Consider the following 20,956-nt stretch of genomic DNA (forward strand, 5'->3'; position numbering starts at 1 on the left):
AAGCTCACTACCACCTTCTCTCCCCCAGCAAAGGAAAAAAAAAAAGAATTGAAGGTATTTGAGAGGTAATAAGAATGAATATCTAGGAGAGAATAAAGGCTTAGGGAGATAAGGCTAGTGTTTCGTGTTGTTTGTCTCCTACAGATGTTTACTAATTTTTGGAGGGATCAGCTGAAAGACTTAGAAGCTGAAAAACTGAGTGGTGAATTTGATAATCTCTTAGGGCCAGAGAGAAAAGGATTAGAATTTAGGCCCTGCCCAGGTTGGGAGTGTGTGGCCCTAGTGAAACAGTCTTATTTGGGATTGGTAGATACACCTACAAGTAAGGGTGACTGCATGTATATAGGCCTTTAAAGGAGTTGTAACTCTACTTTGAATACATTTAAACCCTGAAAAAAGATTAAGGTAATTTGTTTTATTTGTCTTAGGTACTTGGCAGAAGCAAATGTAAATCCTGTTTGAAAGATGATAACATTATACTAGACCTCAAATTATTACTAGAAACATTTTGAAAGTATAATGTCCAGCCCATAATAATAAAAAAGAAAATCAGGCACATGATCAAACAACACAAACAAAATCAAACAGAAGAAACAGAAGGTAATATTAGATCAGTAGGGACCTCTGATATTGGAGTCTTTAGGAGCCAACTTTAGTATAGCTATTCTTACCTTGTGCAAAGAGATAAAAGATTCACCATTTTCCACAGAGAACTGAATACTTTCGAAAGAATGATATGGAAAATCTAGACTTGAAAACATAATAACTGAAATTAGGAACTTGATGGGTTCAACAGAAGATTAGATATAGCTGAAGAGAGAATTAATGAAGTGGAGAATTACTGAAGCAATTGAGGGAGACATTAAGACTTTGAGAAGGTCAAAAGTGTGTAATTGGAGTCCCAGACAAGGGGTTGAGAGAGAATGGGGCAGAAGTGATACTGAAGGAAATTTGCTGAAAGCTTTCCATAACTGTTGAAACTTATCAAGCAATAGATTCTCAAAACCTTACTAAGACTATGCAGAATAAAAAGAAATCCATACCTTGGTATATTGTATAGACCTGTAGATAACCAAAGACAAATAAAAAAATTTCAAAAGCTGTCTAGAGATGGGGAGAGGGAATAAAGTATACTTTCAAAGAACCAACAAGTAGAGTAATGGCTAACTTCTCAGCAGACACAATGGAAGCCAGAAGACGATGGAATGATATCTTCACATTAGAGAAAATAACTGTCAATCTAGAATTTTAAAACCTGCGATAATATCCTACAAAAATAAAGATGAAATACAGATATTTCAGACTTGGCAGTTTTTCAGTTGCACTAGCCACTCTTTAAAATGTTTGAAAGACAAATGTGGCTAGTGGCTACCTTATTGGGCAGCACAGATATTGAAAATTCCCATCATTTCAGAAAGGACAGCATTGCTATAGATATTAAGAAAACCATGAGGATATTTTGAAGAACCACGGCCTCCCCCCCAAAAAAAGGGGAACCTTTAGGTGATATTGACAAATGCTTAAAAAATGCAAATTAACAAAACTGATCTAAAAAGAAATTTAAAAATTGAAACTATTTAAATGTTAATTTTTGTGTGTGTGTGTGTGTGTGTGTGATGTCTGCCTTTAGTATCAGGGGGAATACTATCCCCATAGAATTAATTGGGGAGTATTTCTCCTACTTTTTTAGAAGAGTTTGAAAAGGATTGGTGTTATTTTTTCTTTCTGTTTGGTAGAATTCACCAGTGAAGCTACCTGGGCTTTTTTTATTGGAAGATTTAAAATTACCAGTTTAATTTCTTTATTTTTTATATGTCTATTTAAATTTTCTATTTCTTCTTAAGTCAGCTTCAGTAATTTGTGTTCTTCTAGGAATTTATCCATTTCATCTAAGTTGTCTAGTTGGCATAAAGTTGTTCACTGATTCCCTTATAATCATTTTCATTTCTATAAAGTTAGTAGACCTGTCCCCTTTTTCATTCCTGTTTCTGTGATCATCCTGTGGAGGTGGAATGGACCCCTTCCCAATTAGTAGGATGTCTATACTGATTGCACTCTGTACATCAAGAGAATCTGAGAGAAAATTTATTACTCACCTAGGAGACTCCTGGGGAGAGAAGGGTGGGTATAAGCATCTCTGGCCTGGCTTGAGCCAGAGGGAAGGAGTGAGGTTGGCCTTTATAATGGTTAGGGGACTGAAGATGCGGAGGTCCCATGTGCAGGCTGGGGATTTGTGAAATGTGGATTTCCCTCTCGTGCCAAAAAAGGTGGGGATGCAATGGACTTTCTTATCAACCTGTCCAGGTTGGGTCAAAGGGGAAGGGGGAGGTGAGGCTCAAGGTAAATTAGTGGTCAAACATCAAAAAATGGAGCCAGACTCTTTATCACAAGTTGTAAATTTTGGTTAAAATTTTTTTTGCAATTTTTGATTTTTCTTCAGATTGGATAATCTTGATTGATCTGTTTTTCCATGTTTATTGATTCTTTCTTCTGTTAGCTCAGATCTGCTCTTGAGTTCCTCCAGTGAAATTTTCATTTCAGTTGTTCTGTCTTTCAACTTGGAATTTCCATTTGGTTCTTTTAAAATAATTTCAATCTCTTACTGATATTTTTTATTTGATGAATCATTGTCATCATAGTTTCCTTTAAAGATGGTTTCTTTTAGTTCTTTGAACATATTTATAATAGCTGCTTTGAAGTCTTTGTTGCCTGAATCTAAAATCTAGGCTCACTTAGAGATAATTTTTATTGAAACTATCCCCTGCCCCATTGTATGGGTCAGACTTTTCTGGTTTTTTTTTTTTTTGCATATCTTATAATTTTTGTTGAAATCTGGATGTTGTTGATAATATATTCTGCATTCTGATTCCTTTTCCTCCAGAGTTGGAGGTGGTTCCTCTGTTTGTTTAGCGGCTTGCATGGGCTAATTCTGTGGAGTCTGTTTCTCTCATGGTGTGTAGCTAGCTGCTCATGTCTCTGCTCAGTTCTTTTTTTCTTGTTTTTATTTTTAAGCATGACTTTCTGATAGTTGCCCTTGAGTCAGCATATCTTAGTGGTCAGCTTATGATTAGTCAGAAGTTGTGTTTAAACTCCTTGAAACGATGAGGCCCCCACCCTTTGTCAGTGGTCCTGGTGAGACTTGGGAAATGCATTCAAAATTGAGGCAGTTTACAAGTCTGCCCTGGGTTTTGCTTTCTGTATTTGCAAGGCTCACATTCATCCAGGGATGAATAGCTCTGTAGGACCCACTCATTTCTCTCCTGTATGTTTACAGTCTTGAGCATACACACAGCAGGAAAATGTAGATTCTTAGAAGATGCACTTTGGTTGTCTCATTCCCTGATTCTCCCTGTTATATTTCTGGTTGGTCTCTTGATCTGTTGCTTGCCCTAACTGGTATTACAAACCAGACTAGCTGTGATATTGGCTTTTCCTGATTTTTTGCCCCTTAAATCACTATTGTCGTTAAAAATGCCTGTGGGCGTGGAATTCTTCTCGCTCTGCTCCAAATAAATTTAGCTCTCTCTGGCAGTGGGGTTGCCAGTCATTACAGCTTGCCCTGCCCTATTAGGACTTCCACATCAAGAAACTGGGGGTAGGTGTAGGATGGTGGGAGCCCTAGGCTAAACCACCATACATTTCCACTGTTGTTACTGAGATTCAGTAGATTTTTCTTGAATAAACACTTCTCAATTTGTTGTATATCTTCGGTTAATATCCAGATCCTTAAATGGTTGGTTTTGATAATTTTGTCCATTTTTATTGTTGGGGATAATATTTGTCAAACTCCTCATTCAACCATTCTGGGGGTTCTTTCCCCTGCCTTCTCTCTCAGTTTCTCTGTCTCATTTTTAAACATTTAAATTTTATTCATACTAAATTTTATTTCAGAATATGTTATGAAGTAGGGATCTATTGGCTATTTTTTTAAAAAATGGCATTAAGTAGTGTTTTAACATTACTTAACTATTTCATGTGTTTCCCAATTATTTGCAATGTATATTTTTTATTTTTAAATTTCAGTGAGATTTATTTTAATCCCATCCTCTTTTTTTCTTTATTCCATTATTATATCCTCTTTCACATGTTTTTACCATCTCTCGCTTTCCATTGGCTCCATCTTAGCTTCTGAATAGGCTTAACCTTCTCTTTCTTTAAACCTCTCATGACTTATCTCCTTGAGTTTCCTTCACTACCCAGGTTCATTAATTTCTTCTGTTCTTGCTACTCATAAGGCTGAATGAGACTAGGGTAAGGCAAGTGAGATGCCTAGGGCACAAACATTTAAGGAGGCACTTATCTTGGAGTCCTACAAGCATGGGGATGGCACTTGTGTCACTTAGCTTTCATAAATTTTGTGTCCTAGGTGCCTTGCTTGCCTCACCCTAGTCCTGGCTCTGCTACTCATATTTCTCTCTAGTATATATTTGTTGTAACCTGGTTTTTGTCCCAGATAGTCTTCATTTATTCAAATTTTTGAGCACCTGCTCTGTACTATACATTGGGTCTCAAGACACCACTTCTTTTACCCAGATGCTTTCTTTGTTTACACTTTCTCAAGTCTAGTGCTTTTCCTACATTACTCCTCATTCCTACTCTTTTGTACCATGTGACACTATTAACCATTACTGCCTGTTCATCCTAATCTTAGCCCAACTCTTCAGAATATACAGCTCTTTCCATGGCAAGACACCCTCTCTAGGAGCCAGTGGGCAGTTGGGCAGTGTATCATTGGCCCTCATTCTGGAAGCTGGTGAGGATTAGCTGGTGACTTGTGCTTTTAGTGTGTCAGGGTAGGAGTGTCCACGATTTTTCCAGGGTTAATGGGCCTTCACAACTACATCACTGGGAAGGGAAGGTTGCTTGCTTGTTTGTCTTCTGCTTAACATCTTGTATTCTTGGAATCTTTCCATCTGCTTCCAGTGCTTTGATACCCAAAGGCAGACTTTGACTCTGCTCGGCTGGTCTGGCTTATTCCTGCTGACTTTGTTTCCTGGTTTTCCATTCTTTGCTGATTCGTTTTTAACAAGATTTTTTTTTTTTTTTTGCTGTACGCGGGCCTCTCACTGTTGTGGCCTCTCCCGTTGCGGAGCACAGGCTCCGGACGCGCAGGCTCAGCAGCCATGGCTCACGGGCCCAGGCGCTCCGCGGCACGTGGGATCTTCCCAGACCGGGGCACGAACCCGCGTCCCCTGCATCGGCAGGTGGACTCGCAACCACTGCGCCACCAGGGAAGCCCTGCTGATTTGTTTTTAGCATGGTTTCCCTGAATGACCCTGCTTTGCTTGGTGTTCTCACTGCTTGCTCATGAAAACAAACTCATCCAGTCATTTAAGGAGTGATTATTGAGCACCTGTTCTATCCTAGGTACTGTGGGAGCCAGTGGGATTATAGTGATGATCTCAACTAAACATTCCTTATCTTCCTGAGCTAGACAGAAAAGTTAGGTGTAAATCACACCAACTGAGGCATTTGCTGTGAAAAAAGGTTACAAATGCAGCTGGCCTAGGACATTTGAGTTGAGATCTCTGTGCCTCCGTCTCACTTGACTGGCAGTATCTCCCCTTACCTTTGAACTCTTGCCTGCATCAAGCCTTGATATGAAGCGCCCCATTGTCAATCCTGGCTCTTGGTTTTGGATTGCCTTTCTCCTGCTTGCAGCTTGCTCCAGCCCCTTGCCCCACCCAAGGCTGCCATTATTTGTTTTCTTAGTAGTTCGTGCAAACCCTGATCATGAACCTGTCTTCCTTTGGAAGTCATTGTCTCCCTTGTTTTCTTAGCATCAGACTCTATTGTTTTTTTCCCCTGTATCTTTATTAGCTTCTTTATTATGTTTTCTACTTCTTCTTCCTCTTTGCAAAAAAAGTTGCCCTCACCCAGATTTTGTCCTAGGCCCTCTTCTGCATCACCTTACCCCTTTTTGGCAATCTCTTCCATTCTAGAAAACGTTGGGTTACCGTCTTTATGCAAATGGCTGGCTAATTCATCTAAGTTATGCTCCAGTTTTCAAGTTCTTGATGTAGAAGTATGTATTTCCACGTGTAGAGGCATATATATAGAGGTATGTATTGCCATGTAGAGGTATATAATACCCCAAGTAGAATTCATCATCTTCTCTAACTTAGTGATGTTATCATCTCCCAGTCTCCTTACTTGAAATCTCACGCAATTGCCACCTCCTTGCTCTCCTTCAGAAATGCCTGGTTGCCAAGTGGTGCCAGTTTTCCTATGTAATATACCATGTTAACGGTCTGTTCGTTTCAGTGTCTGCAGCTGCAACTCTAGTTCGGGCCTTCCTTTCCTTTCACCCAGTCTGTTCTGGTTCTTCCCTGAGGTGCAGCTGCTGCCAGTCTTTCTCAACTCTAGATGACTCTAAATGTGCTATGCCAGGTTAATTTTTCCTGAAACACAACTTTGGTCTGTTGTTCTTCTCTTCCGCTCATTCATGCTTCAGAAATTCCCTACCGCCTTTGAGAAACGGGGCAGGTTTTCTAGACCTCCCAACTTGTTTTATTTTCCTTGCCACTGCCTCCCTTCATATAGGCTGGACTCCATCCAAATGAAATTAATGTGGCAAGAACCTGCCTGTGTTTTTCTGTTTGTGTGTCTATATATTTTTTTCCTTTTGCCAACAGTATGCTTTTCTCACATTCTCAGTTCTTAACATCTTTCCTGAAGCTCTCTTGGATTTCCTGATCTGGAGAGTCTCTCTTCCATCATATGTACATTACCCATACTTAAAAAAAAAGTGCTTATCACTCCCCAACTTGTATTAGTTGTTATTTTAATATGAGTTCTATAAGTCTAATTAACTTTTGTATCCTTCACTATGCCTAGTGTATAGTATCTTGCAGAAATAGTTGTTGAACTAAGGAGTGGATGAATGCATTTCTGAATGAAACCAGCAGATGGTCTGGACTCCTCTGTGTGCCTTTTCCACTACCTTGTTGTTTATCTAAGACCATCTGTTTCTCTCTCTTCTTGAAACTTCTTGACTTTATCTCTGAATCTCTTCACATATCACTAAGTGGCTTGTTACTCTGTCTCTGTTGCTTCTGCTCTCCTGAGTTAGTATTAATTTCAATTTAAAGAAAAATTACATCATTTTGGTGAAGGATGTGTGTGGGAAGTTTAGAGGAAAGGGTTTTAGTGTTCAGAATGACATCTTGATCCACTTTATGGGAAAGCAGGCTGCCCATCCGGATTTTGAGAATTTGCAAGTATAGGCTTGAATCCTGGGCCTGTGGCCAGCAGAGAATAGAAAGTAGATGTAGTGATGACATGTTCAGTGTCCAGGTCAAAGGCCAGGGGGCCAGCTGCAGGGCCCCACATTCCAGTCCGCTGAGCCAGGCAGCTGCCTTGTATTCCTTAAGAGCAGCTGCCAGAGCTTCTGGTCAGATGACTGGTTTGAAGTGATGGCAGGTAAGAGTAGGGAAGTAGATGTCTAACTACAGTATTCCCATTTTTTGAAAGCTAGTGAATCATCTGCAGTTCCATGCATAGTTGTGGACATCTGGTTGTGGCAGTAAATTAGGTTATGTTTATATTGATGAATGCTAAGGAATTGATTTATTTGATTTTGTAGAAGAACGTAATTTGTCTAAGGTTAAACTTAGTAAATGCCGCATCTCTTGAGCCCTAGTTTAGTACCTATTTCATTATAGACTTTAGATTCTAGATCTTTATACCATTTTTCAAAACCATATTCCCTCCTGCTCTTGTACATTCCCCTAGCTGACTAGAACCTCAGAACTCCTTAATTTCAACCTCATTGCCCTATTTGTGGAGATTTTTAGTTGAAGGGGCCCAAACAAGCAGGCTGGTGATACCCATGAAGTTGAAGACCTTGAAAAGCAAGTCAGGACAGATGGTGTGCTTGACTAACTGCCTAGGAGAAAGTGACGCCAGGACCCAGGAGGGATACCACATTGCCTTTGCCATCCAAGTCCTAAATTTCCCAGAGCACAGAGGAGGCTTCAGGTTAACAGTTCTTCAGTCACCCATCTCTCTTTGGTTTCAGCTAGTGACAACTGAGCTGATCAAGGCCAGAAGAACTCTGAGCTGAGCAGTGGAGGCCCTCCGGGATCTAGAGAGAAGAGGTGACCGTGGAACCAGTAATGAGCCATCCTGACTACCGGCTGAACCTCCGGCCCCTGGGGACCCCCAGAGGTAGCAAAAGGAAAATGGAATCTGCTCTAGCAACTGGAGACCTGAACTAAAGTGGAATGGAGGTGCAGGGCGGGTCTTAGGACTGAGGGAGACTGTAATTCCCTTGGTGGCCTGTTCAATATTCTCCTGTGTCATTTACTTTAGAATTGTGTGTTTTCTTGCTGTCGTAATTTATTGATATTGATTACAGTTGTTTAATCTCCTCTAGAAGAGTGATGATCTTTTAGTAATTCCTATTTTTAAAGGTTTGTGTCTATAACCAGCAAAGCATACTGAACCCATTATTCGGGTTATGTTCCATGTATATTGTGGTGCTGATTTAAAATTCAGGTCTCAAATCTGTGTACATTTTATTCATGTTTCCTTATCAATGTTTCCTCTTTATGACTATTTGAAATCATTATCAGGGAATTTTATTATGTTTTGGTCTTTCTAAATAAGAAAAAAAAGGTGAAATATCTCCAGTTTTGGAGATAGACGTTTGAGTAGAGTTGATTGATGCCTCATGTTTCTAGGCGCGTCCTCTTTGGCTGGCCCACGTGGTGTTGGTGCTTCACCAGGTGACAAAAAGTCAAAGAGCAAGACCACACGAGGGAAGAGAAAAAGCATATTTGAAACCTACCTGTCCAAGGAGGATGTTTCAGAAGGCTTGAAGAGAGGAACACTTATTCAGGTGCTTAAAATATACTAGAAGGCTATTCCTTGATTATGTGGAATCAGAAGTAATCGATTACTCATTGAAACTGTTCATTTTTCTCTGCTGTGTGCTTTGAGAGAAATGATGACATAACAGGCCCAGGGCTTCCCACTTCTCAGACCGGCAGTATAACTAGAGGTGATAAGTGCCACCAGACTGTGACAAAGTGCTCTGAGGTTTGAGAGAAGGGAACCGTTACTTCCAGTTAGGGTTGTCTAGGAGTGCTTTATTGGAAGGGATATATTAGAGCCAGGCCATGGATTGGTGCAGTTTGAATAAGTGGAGAGAAAGAGCTTTACAAGGGGACCAGTGTGGACTGCTAAGAGAGAAGTGGGATATAGCGTGTGGCTATAAGGAACATTGATAGGTCAGTTCGCCTGGAGCACATGGATGCTGCCTGACAGAGAATAAGCTTGAAAAGGAAACAGTAAATAGCAGCAGACAATATTTGTTGAGTGCTTTATAGTTTACAAAATATTTTTACAAGCTAATTCAGCAGTTTGGCTCAGCAAACGTTCAGCTATCCACTGTGAGCCAGGAACAGTTTATATAGTTAGGAGCACACAGCGTGGTTGCTCCCGAGATGAAGGTGGATGAGACTGACTTTCTATACTTTGAGCCTGCAGCCCAGTAGTGGAGCAGGCAGTCATGTGAACAGATGATTTGAGGATAAAGGGTAAGTGCTCAGATAAAAGTGTGACCACTTACTGGAGAATGTTGGGGGAAACCAGGAACTGTAGGAGATGACACCTGCGGTGAATATTGAAAGATGACTCATTTGGGTCTATTAAATGAGTGTTATGTGTGTGTGGGAAGGGAGTTATGGAAAGGTCGTGACACTAATGAAGACACGAACTGTGAAACAATATGCAGTGAGGCAGCTTAGGTCTCTTTAGGCGTGAAATCTGAGGCAGGTAGTAGGCAGTGAGATGGAGAGGGAGGCGAAGCCACATATTCTTTGAATTAGTCTATTTTATAATTCTTAGTTTAGTATAGAAACATTGCCATGTGTTACCTGGCTTGCTTGAAGATGTCGACTGTGTTCCATTTTCTCTCAGTCCGAGTGTCCAGCTTCTATATTTGTGTTTGGGGCTGGAGATCCAGCTAATTAACAGATACTGTCATCTTCTCTTCCTTTTTATCACCTTTTGTATTTACCTGTGGTCACGTGCTTAATATAGACTCTTGAATGAAAATTTGTTTTTAACAAATTAATTAGTTGCTCGCTCTGATTTCAGAGGTACAGTTGGTTTTTTTTTTTTAAAGCTTCCCTTGATTTCTTTGATAAGGTCTCTCAGGAAAGTTAAAGGTTCAGTTGGACATTTGTTCATTCATTAATCCATTCATTTGCTGTTTGTCGTTCAGGGCACATACTGAACTTCATTTTATCTGCAAGTTTCTTGGCCCTCATCTTGTTCTGTGTATGAGGACCTGTTGTGCTTTTCCCATTCTCATCTCCTGCCGTTCTCTTCCAGGTACACTCTGCTCAGTTCACCCTGATCTTCGAAACTTTGCCAGTAAAAACTCTGCTCTTTGATTCCTCTATGACTTTGTACATACTGTTCCTGGTGTTAGGAATGCTTTCTCCCACTATCTTCATGTAATTGTGCTTGACCTTACCTAAATGTTACCCCCTTTACGAAGCCTCACTTTAATTCTCCAAGCAGAATTGGCCATTACCACTTTCCTGAAGCCGACATTTTTGTTTACCCTTTATTCTAAACTTATTATCATTTCTTGGAATTTATATTTCCTCAAATGGACTGTTCACTTCCTTGTGGGCATGGCCATATTTTATTCCCACAAATTAGCCCAATGACTGGCATTTGATTGATGCTTAATAAATTTATATCGAATAAATCTTTACTGACTGAATAAAGGATCAAGATACTGTCTTTGAAGAAGAATGAGAGGATCCTCTGTTGTTATGACTTGGAAGAAAAATTGTTTATAAAATTTACAAAGATAGGCTCAGGAAACTATTCTGCAATGGTATTATTTTTGCTCCCTCGTATTAATTTTTGCTTTTGAAGCAACTCTTTGCTAATGTTAAAAAAAAAAGGTGATCAATATAACAACTCTCATTCCCAGGAGTTTGTAAGTGATTCCTCCTGGCCTGTGACATCATGAGACTCTGCAGCCAGAGCCTCCCCCCACAGATGAGAACAGTTGTTCTTTGCAGATGGGAAAAGGAATGGGTTCCAGATATGAGGTCACCGTGTGAAATATACAACACTGTAAATAAGATTTTCATAGGCAGAGAAACAGAGTCCATCTGTGCAGGCCTTAATGGGTAAGGTAAAAGGCTAGTCAAGAAAAGAAATTTGAATGCTGTTGGAGAAAATTAAACTTATTAAATATGTATATTAGATGTAAGCATTTGTTAGCTTTTGTATACAAACTTAAGTATATTGTGACATCCTTTTTCTTTCCCCAAAGAAACTTTTATTGAAAGATAAGAGATGTTTTTATTTTTTTATTTTTATTTACTTATTTTTTAATAGATCTTTGAGTATAATTGCTTCACAGTACTGTGTTAGTTTCTGTTGCACAGCAAAGCAAATCAGCCATGTGCATACACGTGTCCCCATATCCCCTCCCTCTTGAGCCTCCCTCCCATCCTCACTATCCCACCCCTCTAGGTCATTGCAGAGCACCGAGCCAATCTCCCTGTGCTATGATGCTGCTTCCCACCAGCCAACTATTTTACATTTGGTAGTGTATATATGTCAATGCTACTCTCACTTTGCCCCAGCTTCCCCATCCCACCCAATGTCCTCAAGTCCATTCTCTATGTATACCTTTTTATTCCTGCCCTGCAACTAGTTTCATCAGTACCATTTTTTTTTCGATTCCATTATATATGCGTTAGCATATGGTATTTGTTTTTCTCTTTCTGACTTGCTTCACTCTGTATGACAGACTCTAGATCCATCCACCTCACTACAAATAACTCAATTTCATTTCTTTTTATGGCTGAGTAATATTCCACTGTATGTATGTGGCACATCTTCTTTATCCATTCATCTGTCAATGGACATTTAGGTTGGTTCCGTGTCCTGGCTATTGTAAATAGTGCTGCAATGAACATTGTGGTACATGACTCTTTTTGAATTATGGTTTTCTCAGGGTATATGCCCAGTAGTGGGATTGCTGGGTCATATGGTAGTTCTATTTGTAGTTTTTTAAGGAACCTCCATACTGTTCTCCATAGTGGCTGTATCAATTTACATTCCCACTAACAGTGCAAGAGGGTTCCGTTTTCTCCACACCCTCTCCAGCGTTTATTGTTTCTAGATTTTTTGATAATGGCCATTCTGACTGGTGTGAGGTGATACCTCATTGTAGTTTTGATTTGCATTTCTCTAATAATTAGTGATGTTGAGCATCTTTTCATGTGCCTCTTGGCCATCTGTATGTCTTCCTTGGTGAAATGTCTATTTAAGTCTTCTGCCCATTTTTTGATTGGATTGTTTGTTTTTTTGACATTGAGATGCATGAGCTATTTGTATATTTTGGAGATTAATCCTTTGTCTCTTGTTTCATTTGCAAATATTTTCTCCCATTCTGAGGGTTGTCTTTTTGTCTTGTTTATGGTTTCCTTTGCTATGCAAAAGTTTTTAAGTTTAATTAAGTCCCATTTGTTTATTTTTGTTTTTATTTCCGTTACTCTAGGAGGTGGGTCAAAAAGGATCTTGCTGTGGTTTATGTCAAAGAGTGTTTTCCTATGTTTTCCTCCAAGAGTTTTATAGTGTCTGGTCTTACATTTAAGTCTTTAATCCATTTGGGGTTTATTTTTTAAATATTATTATTATTTTTTGTGGTACGTGGGCCTCTCACTGTTGTGGCCTCTCCCGTTGCGGAGCACAGGCTCCGGATGCGCAGGCTCAGCGGCCATGGCTCACGGGCCTAGGTGCTCCGCGGCATGTGGGATCTTCCCGGACCGGGGCATGAACCCGTGTCCCCTGCATTGGCAGGCAGACTCTCAACCACTGCACCACCAGGGAAGCCCTGGAGTTTATTTTTGTGTATGGTGTTAGGTAGTGTTCTAATTTCATTCTTTTACATGTAGGTGTCCAGTTTTTCCAGCACCACTTATTGAGGAGGCTGTCTTTCCTCCATTGTATGTTCTTGCCTCCTTTGTCATAAATTAGGTGCCCATGTGTGCGTGGGTTTATTTTTGGGCATTCTGTCCTGTACCATTGATCTATATTTCTGTTTCTGTGCCAGTACCATATTGTCTTGATTACTGTAGCTTTGTGGTATAGTTTGAAGTTGGGGAGCCTGATTCCTCCAGCTCCGTTTTTCTTTCTCAAGTTTGCTTTGGCTATTTGGGATCTTTTGTGTTTCCATATGAATTGTAAAATTTTTTGTTCTAGTTCTGTGAAGAATGCCATTGGTAGTTTGGTAGGGATTGCATTGAATCTGTAGATTGCTTTGGGCAGTATAGTCATTTTCACAATATTGATTCTTCCAATCCAAGAGTGTGGTATATTTCTCCATCTGCTTATGTCATTTTTGATTTCTTTCATCGTTTTATAGTTTTCTGAGTACAAGTCTTTTGCCTCTTTAGGCAGGTTTGTTCCTACGTATTTTATTCTTTTTGTTGCAGTGGTAAATGGGAGTGTTTCCTTAATTTCTCTTTCTGATTTTTTGTTGTTGGTGTATAGGAATGCCAGAGATTTCATTTTGTATCCTGCAACCCTACCAAATTCATTGATTAGTTCTAGTAGTTTTTTGGTGGCATCTTTAGGGTTTTCTATGTATAGTATCATGTCATCTACAAACAGTGACAGTTTTACTTCTTCTTTTCCAATTTGTATTGTTTTTATTTCTTTTTCTTCTCTGATTGCTGTGGCTAGGACTTCCAAAACTATGTTGAATAAGAGTGGTGAGAGTGGACATCCTTGTCTTGTTCCTGATCTTACTGGAAATGCTTTCAGTTTTTCACCATTGAGTATGATGCTTGCTGTGGGTTTGTCATATATGGCCTTTATTATGTTGAGGTAGGTTCCCTCTATGTCTATTTTCTGGAGAGTTTTTATCATAAATGGGTGTTGAATTTTGTCAAAAGCTTTTTCTGCATCTATTGAGATGATCATATGGTTTTTATTTCTTAATTTGTTAGTGGTGTATCATATTGATTGATTTGCCTATATTGAAGAATCCTTGCATCCCTGGGATAAATCCCACTTGATCATGGTGTATGATCTTTTTAATGTGTTGTTGGACTCTGTTTGCTAGTATTTTGTTCAGGATTTTTGCATCTATGTTCATCAGTGATATTGGTCTATAATTTTCTTTTTTTGTGTTATCTTTTTCCAGCTTTGGTATCAGGGTGATGGTGGCTTCGTAGAATGAATTTGAGGTGTTTCTCCCTCTGCAATTTTTTGGAAGAGTTTGAGAAGGATGGGTGTTAGCTCCTCTCTAAATGTATTATAGAATTCACCTGTGAAGCCATCTGGTCCTGGACTTTTGTTTGTTGGAAGATTTTTAATTATGGTTTCAATTTCATTACTTGTGATAGGTCTGTTTATATTTTCTAATTCTTCGTGGTTCAGTCTTGGAAAATTGTACCTTTCCAAGAATTTGTCCATTTCTTCGTGGTTGTCCGTTTTACTGGCATATAGTTGTTTGTAGTAGTCTCTTATAATCCTTTGTATTTCTGCAGTCTCAATTGTGATTTTTCCTTTTTCATTTCTAATTTTATTGAATTGAGTCCTCTCCCTATTTTTCTTGATGAGTCTAGCTAATGGTTTATCAATTTTGTTTACCTTCTCAAAGAACCAGCTTTTAGTTTTATTGATCTTTGCTATTGTTTTCTTCATTTCTATTTCATTTATTTCTGCTCTGATTGTTATGATTTCTTTCCTTCTACTGATTTTGGGTTTTCTTTGTTATTCTTTCTCTAGTTGTTTTAAGTGTAGGGTTAGATTGTTTATTTGAGATTTTTCTTGTTTCTTGAGGTGAGATTGAATTGCTATAAACTTCCCTCTTAGAACTGCTTTTGCTGCATCCCATAGGTTTTGGGTTGTCGTGTTTTCGTTGTCATTTTTCTCTATGTATTTTTAAATTTCTTCTTTGATTTCTTCAGTCATCTCTTGGTTATTTAGTAGCGCACTGTTTAGCCTCCAGGTATTTGTGTTTTTTACAGTTTTTCTCCTGCAATTGATTTCCAGTCTCATAGTGTTGTGGTCAGAAAAGATGCTTGATACAATTTCAGTTTTCTTAAATTTACTGAGTCTTGATTTGTGACCCAAGATGTGATCTATCCTGGAGAATGTTCCATGTACACTTGAGAAGAAAGTGTATTCTGCCACTTTTGGGTGGAATGTTCTTTTTTTTTTTTTGCGGTATGCAGGCCTCTCACTGTTGTGGCCTCTCCCATCGCAGAGCACAGGTTCCAGACGCGCAGGCTCAGCAGCCATGGCTCACAGGCCCAGCTGCTCCGTGGCATGTGGCATCTTCCTGGACCGGGGCACGAACCCATGTCCCCTGCATCGGCAGGCGGACTCTCAACCACTGCGCCACCAGGGAAGCCCTGGGTGGAATGTTCTATAAATATCAATTAAATCTATCTGGTCTGTTGTGTCATTTAAAGCTTGTGTTTCCTTATTTATTTTCTGTTTGGATGATCTGTCCATTAGTGACGTGGGGTGTTAAAGTCCCCTACTGTTATTGTGTTACTGTCGGTTCCTCTGTTTATGGTTGTTAGCATTTGCCTTATGTGTTGAGGTGCTCATATGTTGGGTGCGTAAACATTTATAATTGTTATATCTTCTTCTTGTGTTGATCCTTTGATCATTATGTCGTGTCCCTCCTTACCTCTTGTAACAGTCTTTATTTTAAAAATCTGATACAAGTGTTGATACTCCAGCTTTCTTTTGATTTTCATTTGCATGGAATATCTTTTTTCCATCCCTTCACTTTCAGTCTGTATGTGTCCCTAGGTCTGAAGTGGGTCTCTTGTAGACAGCATATAGATGGGTCTTGTTTTTATATCCCTTCAGCCAGTCTGTGTCTTTTGGTTGGGGCATTTAATCCATTTACATTCAAGGTTGTTATCAGTATGTATGTTCCTATTACCATTTTCTTAATTGTTTTGGGTTTGTTTTTGTGGGTCTTTTTCTTTTCTTGTGTTTCCCACCTAGAGAAGTTTCTTTAGCATTTGTTGTAAAGCAGCATTAGTAAATTAGGGGTACGATCAGAAGGTTTGAAGATGCCAGCACCAAGGAGGTATAGCAGGAGCCAGTGACATGCACTTCTAAGTATCTGGGGATTTTGATAGAGAATGGGAGAATTTTTAAAGCTGTAGTGGGGAAGCAGGGGGGGGAAACATTCTTCTTCTGGTCCCTGAGCTATATGGGATAAGAGAGAGAAAATCGGCCCCCTTTGAGAGCACTTGGAGGGAATTGGTCACATCAGGTTTCAGTGGAGGCAAGGAGGCATCAGAGCATTCAGAAAAGAGATGGAGGATTTGGAGCCACCAGTTTCAGGCTTAGGAAACGGTTGAGGAGGAAAATGAGAGATGAGGGTTTGGGGCAGATTAGGCAATGGTTATAGAAATATGGAAATGGAAGTTCTGGACTTATGTATGTAGGTGAGTAAGACAAGACATCTGCTAGAAGTCTCTTTCAGTTACAAGGCCATTTCTTGAGTTGCTTTCCTGACAGCTTCTTCAGGCTGTGGGGATGACCGTGGTCTGCTGTGGACTCTGCAAGAGATTTTTCTTTCTTAGTGTGATCTGTACTCTCAGGGGATCTGTTCCTGAGGTCCAGTTCTTAAGAGTATGCTCCAGTCAAATTGCAAACAGTTTTCTTGAACAAGGCATGTGTCCCTCCTTGTGTGCTTTTATATATCAGGAAGTGTGGGATAGACAATCAAGTATAGAATCTTTTTGGTCCTTTTAATAGTTGTTCTTTTTTTTTTTTTTTTTTTTTGCGGTACACGGGCCTCTCACTGTTGTGGCCTCTCCCATCGTGGAGCACAGGCTCCAGACGCACAGGCTCCAGACGCGTAGGCTCAGCGGCCATGGCTCACCGGCCCAGCTGCTCCGCGGCATGTGGGATCTTCCCGGACCGGGGCACGAACCCGTGTCCCCTGCATCGGCAGGCGGACTCCCAACCAGTGCGCCACCAGGGAAGCCCAGTAGTTATTCTTTTCAATAGAGTTGAGATATTTTATAATAACAGTACATTGAGTATATAACCTTTAAAAATTGCAAATCACTGTTATATACCTGTAACTTATATAACATTGTACATCAAACATATCTCAATTAAAAAAACACACAGACAAACAAAATAGAGCAAGATACAGCCCTGAGCAACCTGTTTCTTTCCCCTGAGTCCAGCTGTGGCATTTCTGAGTGCTCTGTAATTAAAGGTACTTTCAAAGCAGAAGGCATTCTCATCTCTATACTTCTTCATGTACTAACCATTCACTGAGCTTGAAGGGATGATAGAAGATTAGCAGTTGAAAAAAAAGAAACTTGGGTCAGAAAATGAATTTTAAAAAATCAATGAGTTTACTTTTATTTATTTGGAGTGTTTATTTCCTCTCACTAGACTGTAAGCTATGAGGGTAGAGCCTATCTATTATTACTCTCTCTCCATTGTGGCCCCATCACTTAGCATAGTGCCTGTCATGCTAATTGTCGGGAGATATTTGTTGAGTGAGTGGATGAATATTGAGGATAAATATAATAAGCCTTTTCCTCCCTCTCCCAACAAGAAACAGCTGCCCTAAAAGTGCAATTGCAGCGACATTCATAGTAAAGGGACTGGCCTGTGGGAGCTTTGCCTGCCTTACTTCCCAGTCCCTCTGTCTCTTACCCTAATACAGCATGGTGGTAGAAGAGTATTTGCCCTCTTAATCACTCTTGCCTATATTTCCTTTCTGATTTATCTTCAAATTTTACTCCTCCATCAAGGACCAGGTCAGACACCATCTCTGGAGCCTTGCCTAGTGCCCCTAGCTGAAAGTACGCTGTCCCCTCACTTGTGGCATTCTTCATGTTTTACTTTGTAAACAAAGGCTGAGCTTGGTTCTCACTCTCCCACATTGTCTGTCTCAGGGTCTGGCACATAATCAGAATTCAGTAAATAGTTATTAAATTAAGGACTGAATGAGGATTTATAGTAGTCTGTGTGGGATTTAACAGTAATATAAACTGTTGCATGGAAATTTGTAATTTAAACATGGTGTACCAGTGAAAGAAGGAATTATTTTCTGCTTTATTTTATGCCCTCACCTATTTTGTTAATTGTGTATCTTTGGGTCTTTCAGTATTTTAGGGGAGAGATGTTATTTAAAACACTTTCTCAAGACACCCTTTGAGTCTGACTCTTAGGAAAATAACGGCCTCCATCCGTGTGTTCCAGTGGCCTTCAGATGCAGCTGTAAGTGGGGAGGGTTACAGCTTCCTGCAAGAGCCTAAAATACTGAACTGCTGTTGAAGACGGCCCCACCTGCACCCCTGTGCATAAATAGAGGCAGACCCTGACTTCGTGCTGGACTGACGTGAAGTTGTAGGCAGACTGGGTGGCCTGGCTGTTGGAGCCAGGATTCCCACTTACATTAAGAGCTGGTTCTGGACCATTTTGAATTATTGACTCATTCAGCTCTGCAGAGGGGCCAGAGTAAAAAATATGCATCCAGCCCCTCGAGACTAAGTATTCAACCTGGAAGTCAACCTGTATCACTTTGAAAATTGTCACAGAAGCAAGCAATTGTGGGAAGGTCTTATAGAATAAAAAAAGGCCATTGTGTAGTGAGGCATAATCCCCCGTAACCTTGTTCTTAAAGTAAAGGTTTATATTTGAAGACTAGCATATAAGGGCACATAAAATCCCAGTAGTTGCCACTTTCCCACTCCACGCCAGTCTCTGTTGCTTCTCACCTCTGCCCATTCACTGCAAGGTGCCAGTGTGAGCTTTTAGTGTTTGATAGAACTCTGTGATACAGACATCAGTATAAATCATATTTCATGCATTTAATGAATAGTTCTCATACATCTAACTTGTTTCCTAGATCGAATTGTTTAATTAATTTTAAACTTTTTATTGACTAGTAACATATGTATGGAAAGATTGTAAGTGTGTAACTAGTTAAATTTTCACAGGTTTTATTTTTTATTTTAAAGGGTGTATTGAGAATTAATCCGAAGAAGTTTCATGAAGCCTTCATTCCTTCCCCGGTAAGTTCAATAACTTTATAATAAACCCAATGTCACATTTAATTTTTTAGATGTGCTGTAAAACTGAAATCATATATTCTAACTAAAAAACAGAGTAGTAAAACAAAATTGAGGATGGGCAAGGATTTGTTTCAAATTTAAATAAACAAAATTTGCCTTTGGTTAACAGCCCCTTCTGCCAATCTTAAAAATCACACTTCAAATGAAAGGGATGGCATTTGTTACTAGGCTGCAGGGAGCAGCTGAACCCACACAGATACCCACCAGTTCTTGTAATTGGACACCCTTGGTTTACAGCTTAAAAGGATTTATGGGTTTTTTCCACTGATTTAAGTTAATCTCTCCTAAACAAATATGCTATGTACTTTCAATCTACTGCATGAGCTATTCTGCAACTTTGTCCAAAAATAATGTGTATTATTATTTTTTTTTCTGGTCAGTTTCTCACTTCACTTTTGTGCAGGTGATAGGACTTGGTACAAGGCTTTTTACCATTGGCTCTTCATAGTCTTTCTTAGGTTCATGACTCATTTTAATAGGCTCTCTCTCATTAAGGGAAGTTCACTCTGACATATAATTAGCAGCAGGTCTCTGGATAATGTTTGCTTGTGCAAAGCTGGGAAGCAGTATTCTTAAATTCTTGGCCTAACTTTTCCAGGATACCATAAATAGGATAGCCATAGAATTAGATTTTTCACAGTGGAAGAGATTATAGGAAGAAACTTCGGCTCATAGATGAGGAAATGGAATACATATATTTCAGTTAACATATTTCATTTTGTGAAATGACAAGCTTAATGAGAATACAAGTTCAGTCATGTACTTCATAGGTATTATTACTGTTGTTGTTTCAATAACCTAAGACCTATTCTGAAGTTCAGTTTTGTCCTTTTTTCCCTTGCCCTTGTCCTGAAGCCAAGGATTCACATTTGTATCTCAAGTTTAGGTCTTACCCACTGGCTTAGATTAAAAATGTCACATGTCACCTTGTTCTCTCTTAGTCATTTTCTGTTCCTGTGACAGAACATGGTATATATTGCTGACCCTGGTGCTTAGATTATAGAATTGAGCGTCAGATTTGAGGTAGTAACTTAGCTGCGGGAGCTATTCCATCACACAGTTTACGTGGGTGTTAGATTTCAGAGTTTGCTCATAAGGTGAAATTCACATTCAATAATCATAAAAATTACCAATGAAAATCTCTTAGGAATATGCCATGTTGGAGAGGGAGTAACCATCTCTCAATAAGTCTAGCATAACCAGCATTTTCTCCACATCAGAAAGGGTGATTGTTTCTTCTTTGGCACACCAGTTGAAGGAGCTCAATTATAGTAGGGGCCCCACTGTGTGAAAAACATGGATTTTCTTTTTTTTTTTTTGCGGTACGCAGGCCTCTCACTGTTGTGGCCTCTCCCGTTGCGGAGCACAGGCTCCGGACGCGCAGGCTCAGGGGCCATGGCTCACGGGCCCAGCCGCTCCGCGGCATGTGGGATCTTCCCGGACCGGGGCACAAACCTGTGTCCCTTGCATTGGCAGGCGGACTCTCAACCAATGCGCCACCAGGGAAGCCCAAACATGGATTTTTTAAGCACGAGAATCATACCCAGTGCAGTAAGGAGTTCACCCTGAGAGGTACCTGGGAACTGAGCAGATCGCCCTCCCTGCACACTGAGGTTTGCTCTCATCGATGGGAATGATAAGTGGAACTACATACAGTATTTTGAAAATTTTTCTGCTTGCTTTCTCTCTTTCCTGAGTACACAGTATTGAATTTCTCTGTTAGATCCCTATTAGGCCGGCTCCTAACGAGTGTATGGCCTAGGACGAGATACAGATGGAGGCACACGTACCTTATATTAAATACTTAAAAGTTATAAATCAGACTAACAAAC

The 20,956-nt window shown here is 39.8% G+C and overlaps 1 protein-coding gene across 11 annotated transcripts in view; it reads left to right on the plus strand.

The window, feature by feature from the left end:
* Positions 1-20,956, plus strand: part of DIS3L2 (DIS3 like 3'-5' exoribonuclease 2) — a 378,320-nt gene that overhangs the window by 46,367 nt on the left and 310,997 nt on the right. For all 11 annotated transcript variants that reach the window (XR_004482498.2, XR_004482501.2, XM_004262593.4 and 8 more), the window contains exons 2-4: positions 8,021-8,169; positions 8,685-8,842; positions 19,011-19,064. Coding sequence is in view for 9 of the 11 variants with exons in the window: in XM_004262593.4 (XP_004262641.1) it covers positions 8,118-8,169; positions 8,685-8,842; positions 19,011-19,064 (264 nt within the window). In the remaining 2 variants the exon portion in view is untranslated. The remainder of the gene's footprint in view (positions 1-8,020; positions 8,170-8,684; positions 8,843-19,010; positions 19,065-20,956) is intronic.

Source organism: Orcinus orca, chromosome 7, assembly GCF_937001465.1.
Source record: "Orcinus orca chromosome 7, mOrcOrc1.1, whole genome shotgun sequence".
Taxonomy (NCBI): domain Eukaryota; kingdom Metazoa; phylum Chordata; class Mammalia; order Artiodactyla; family Delphinidae; genus Orcinus; species Orcinus orca.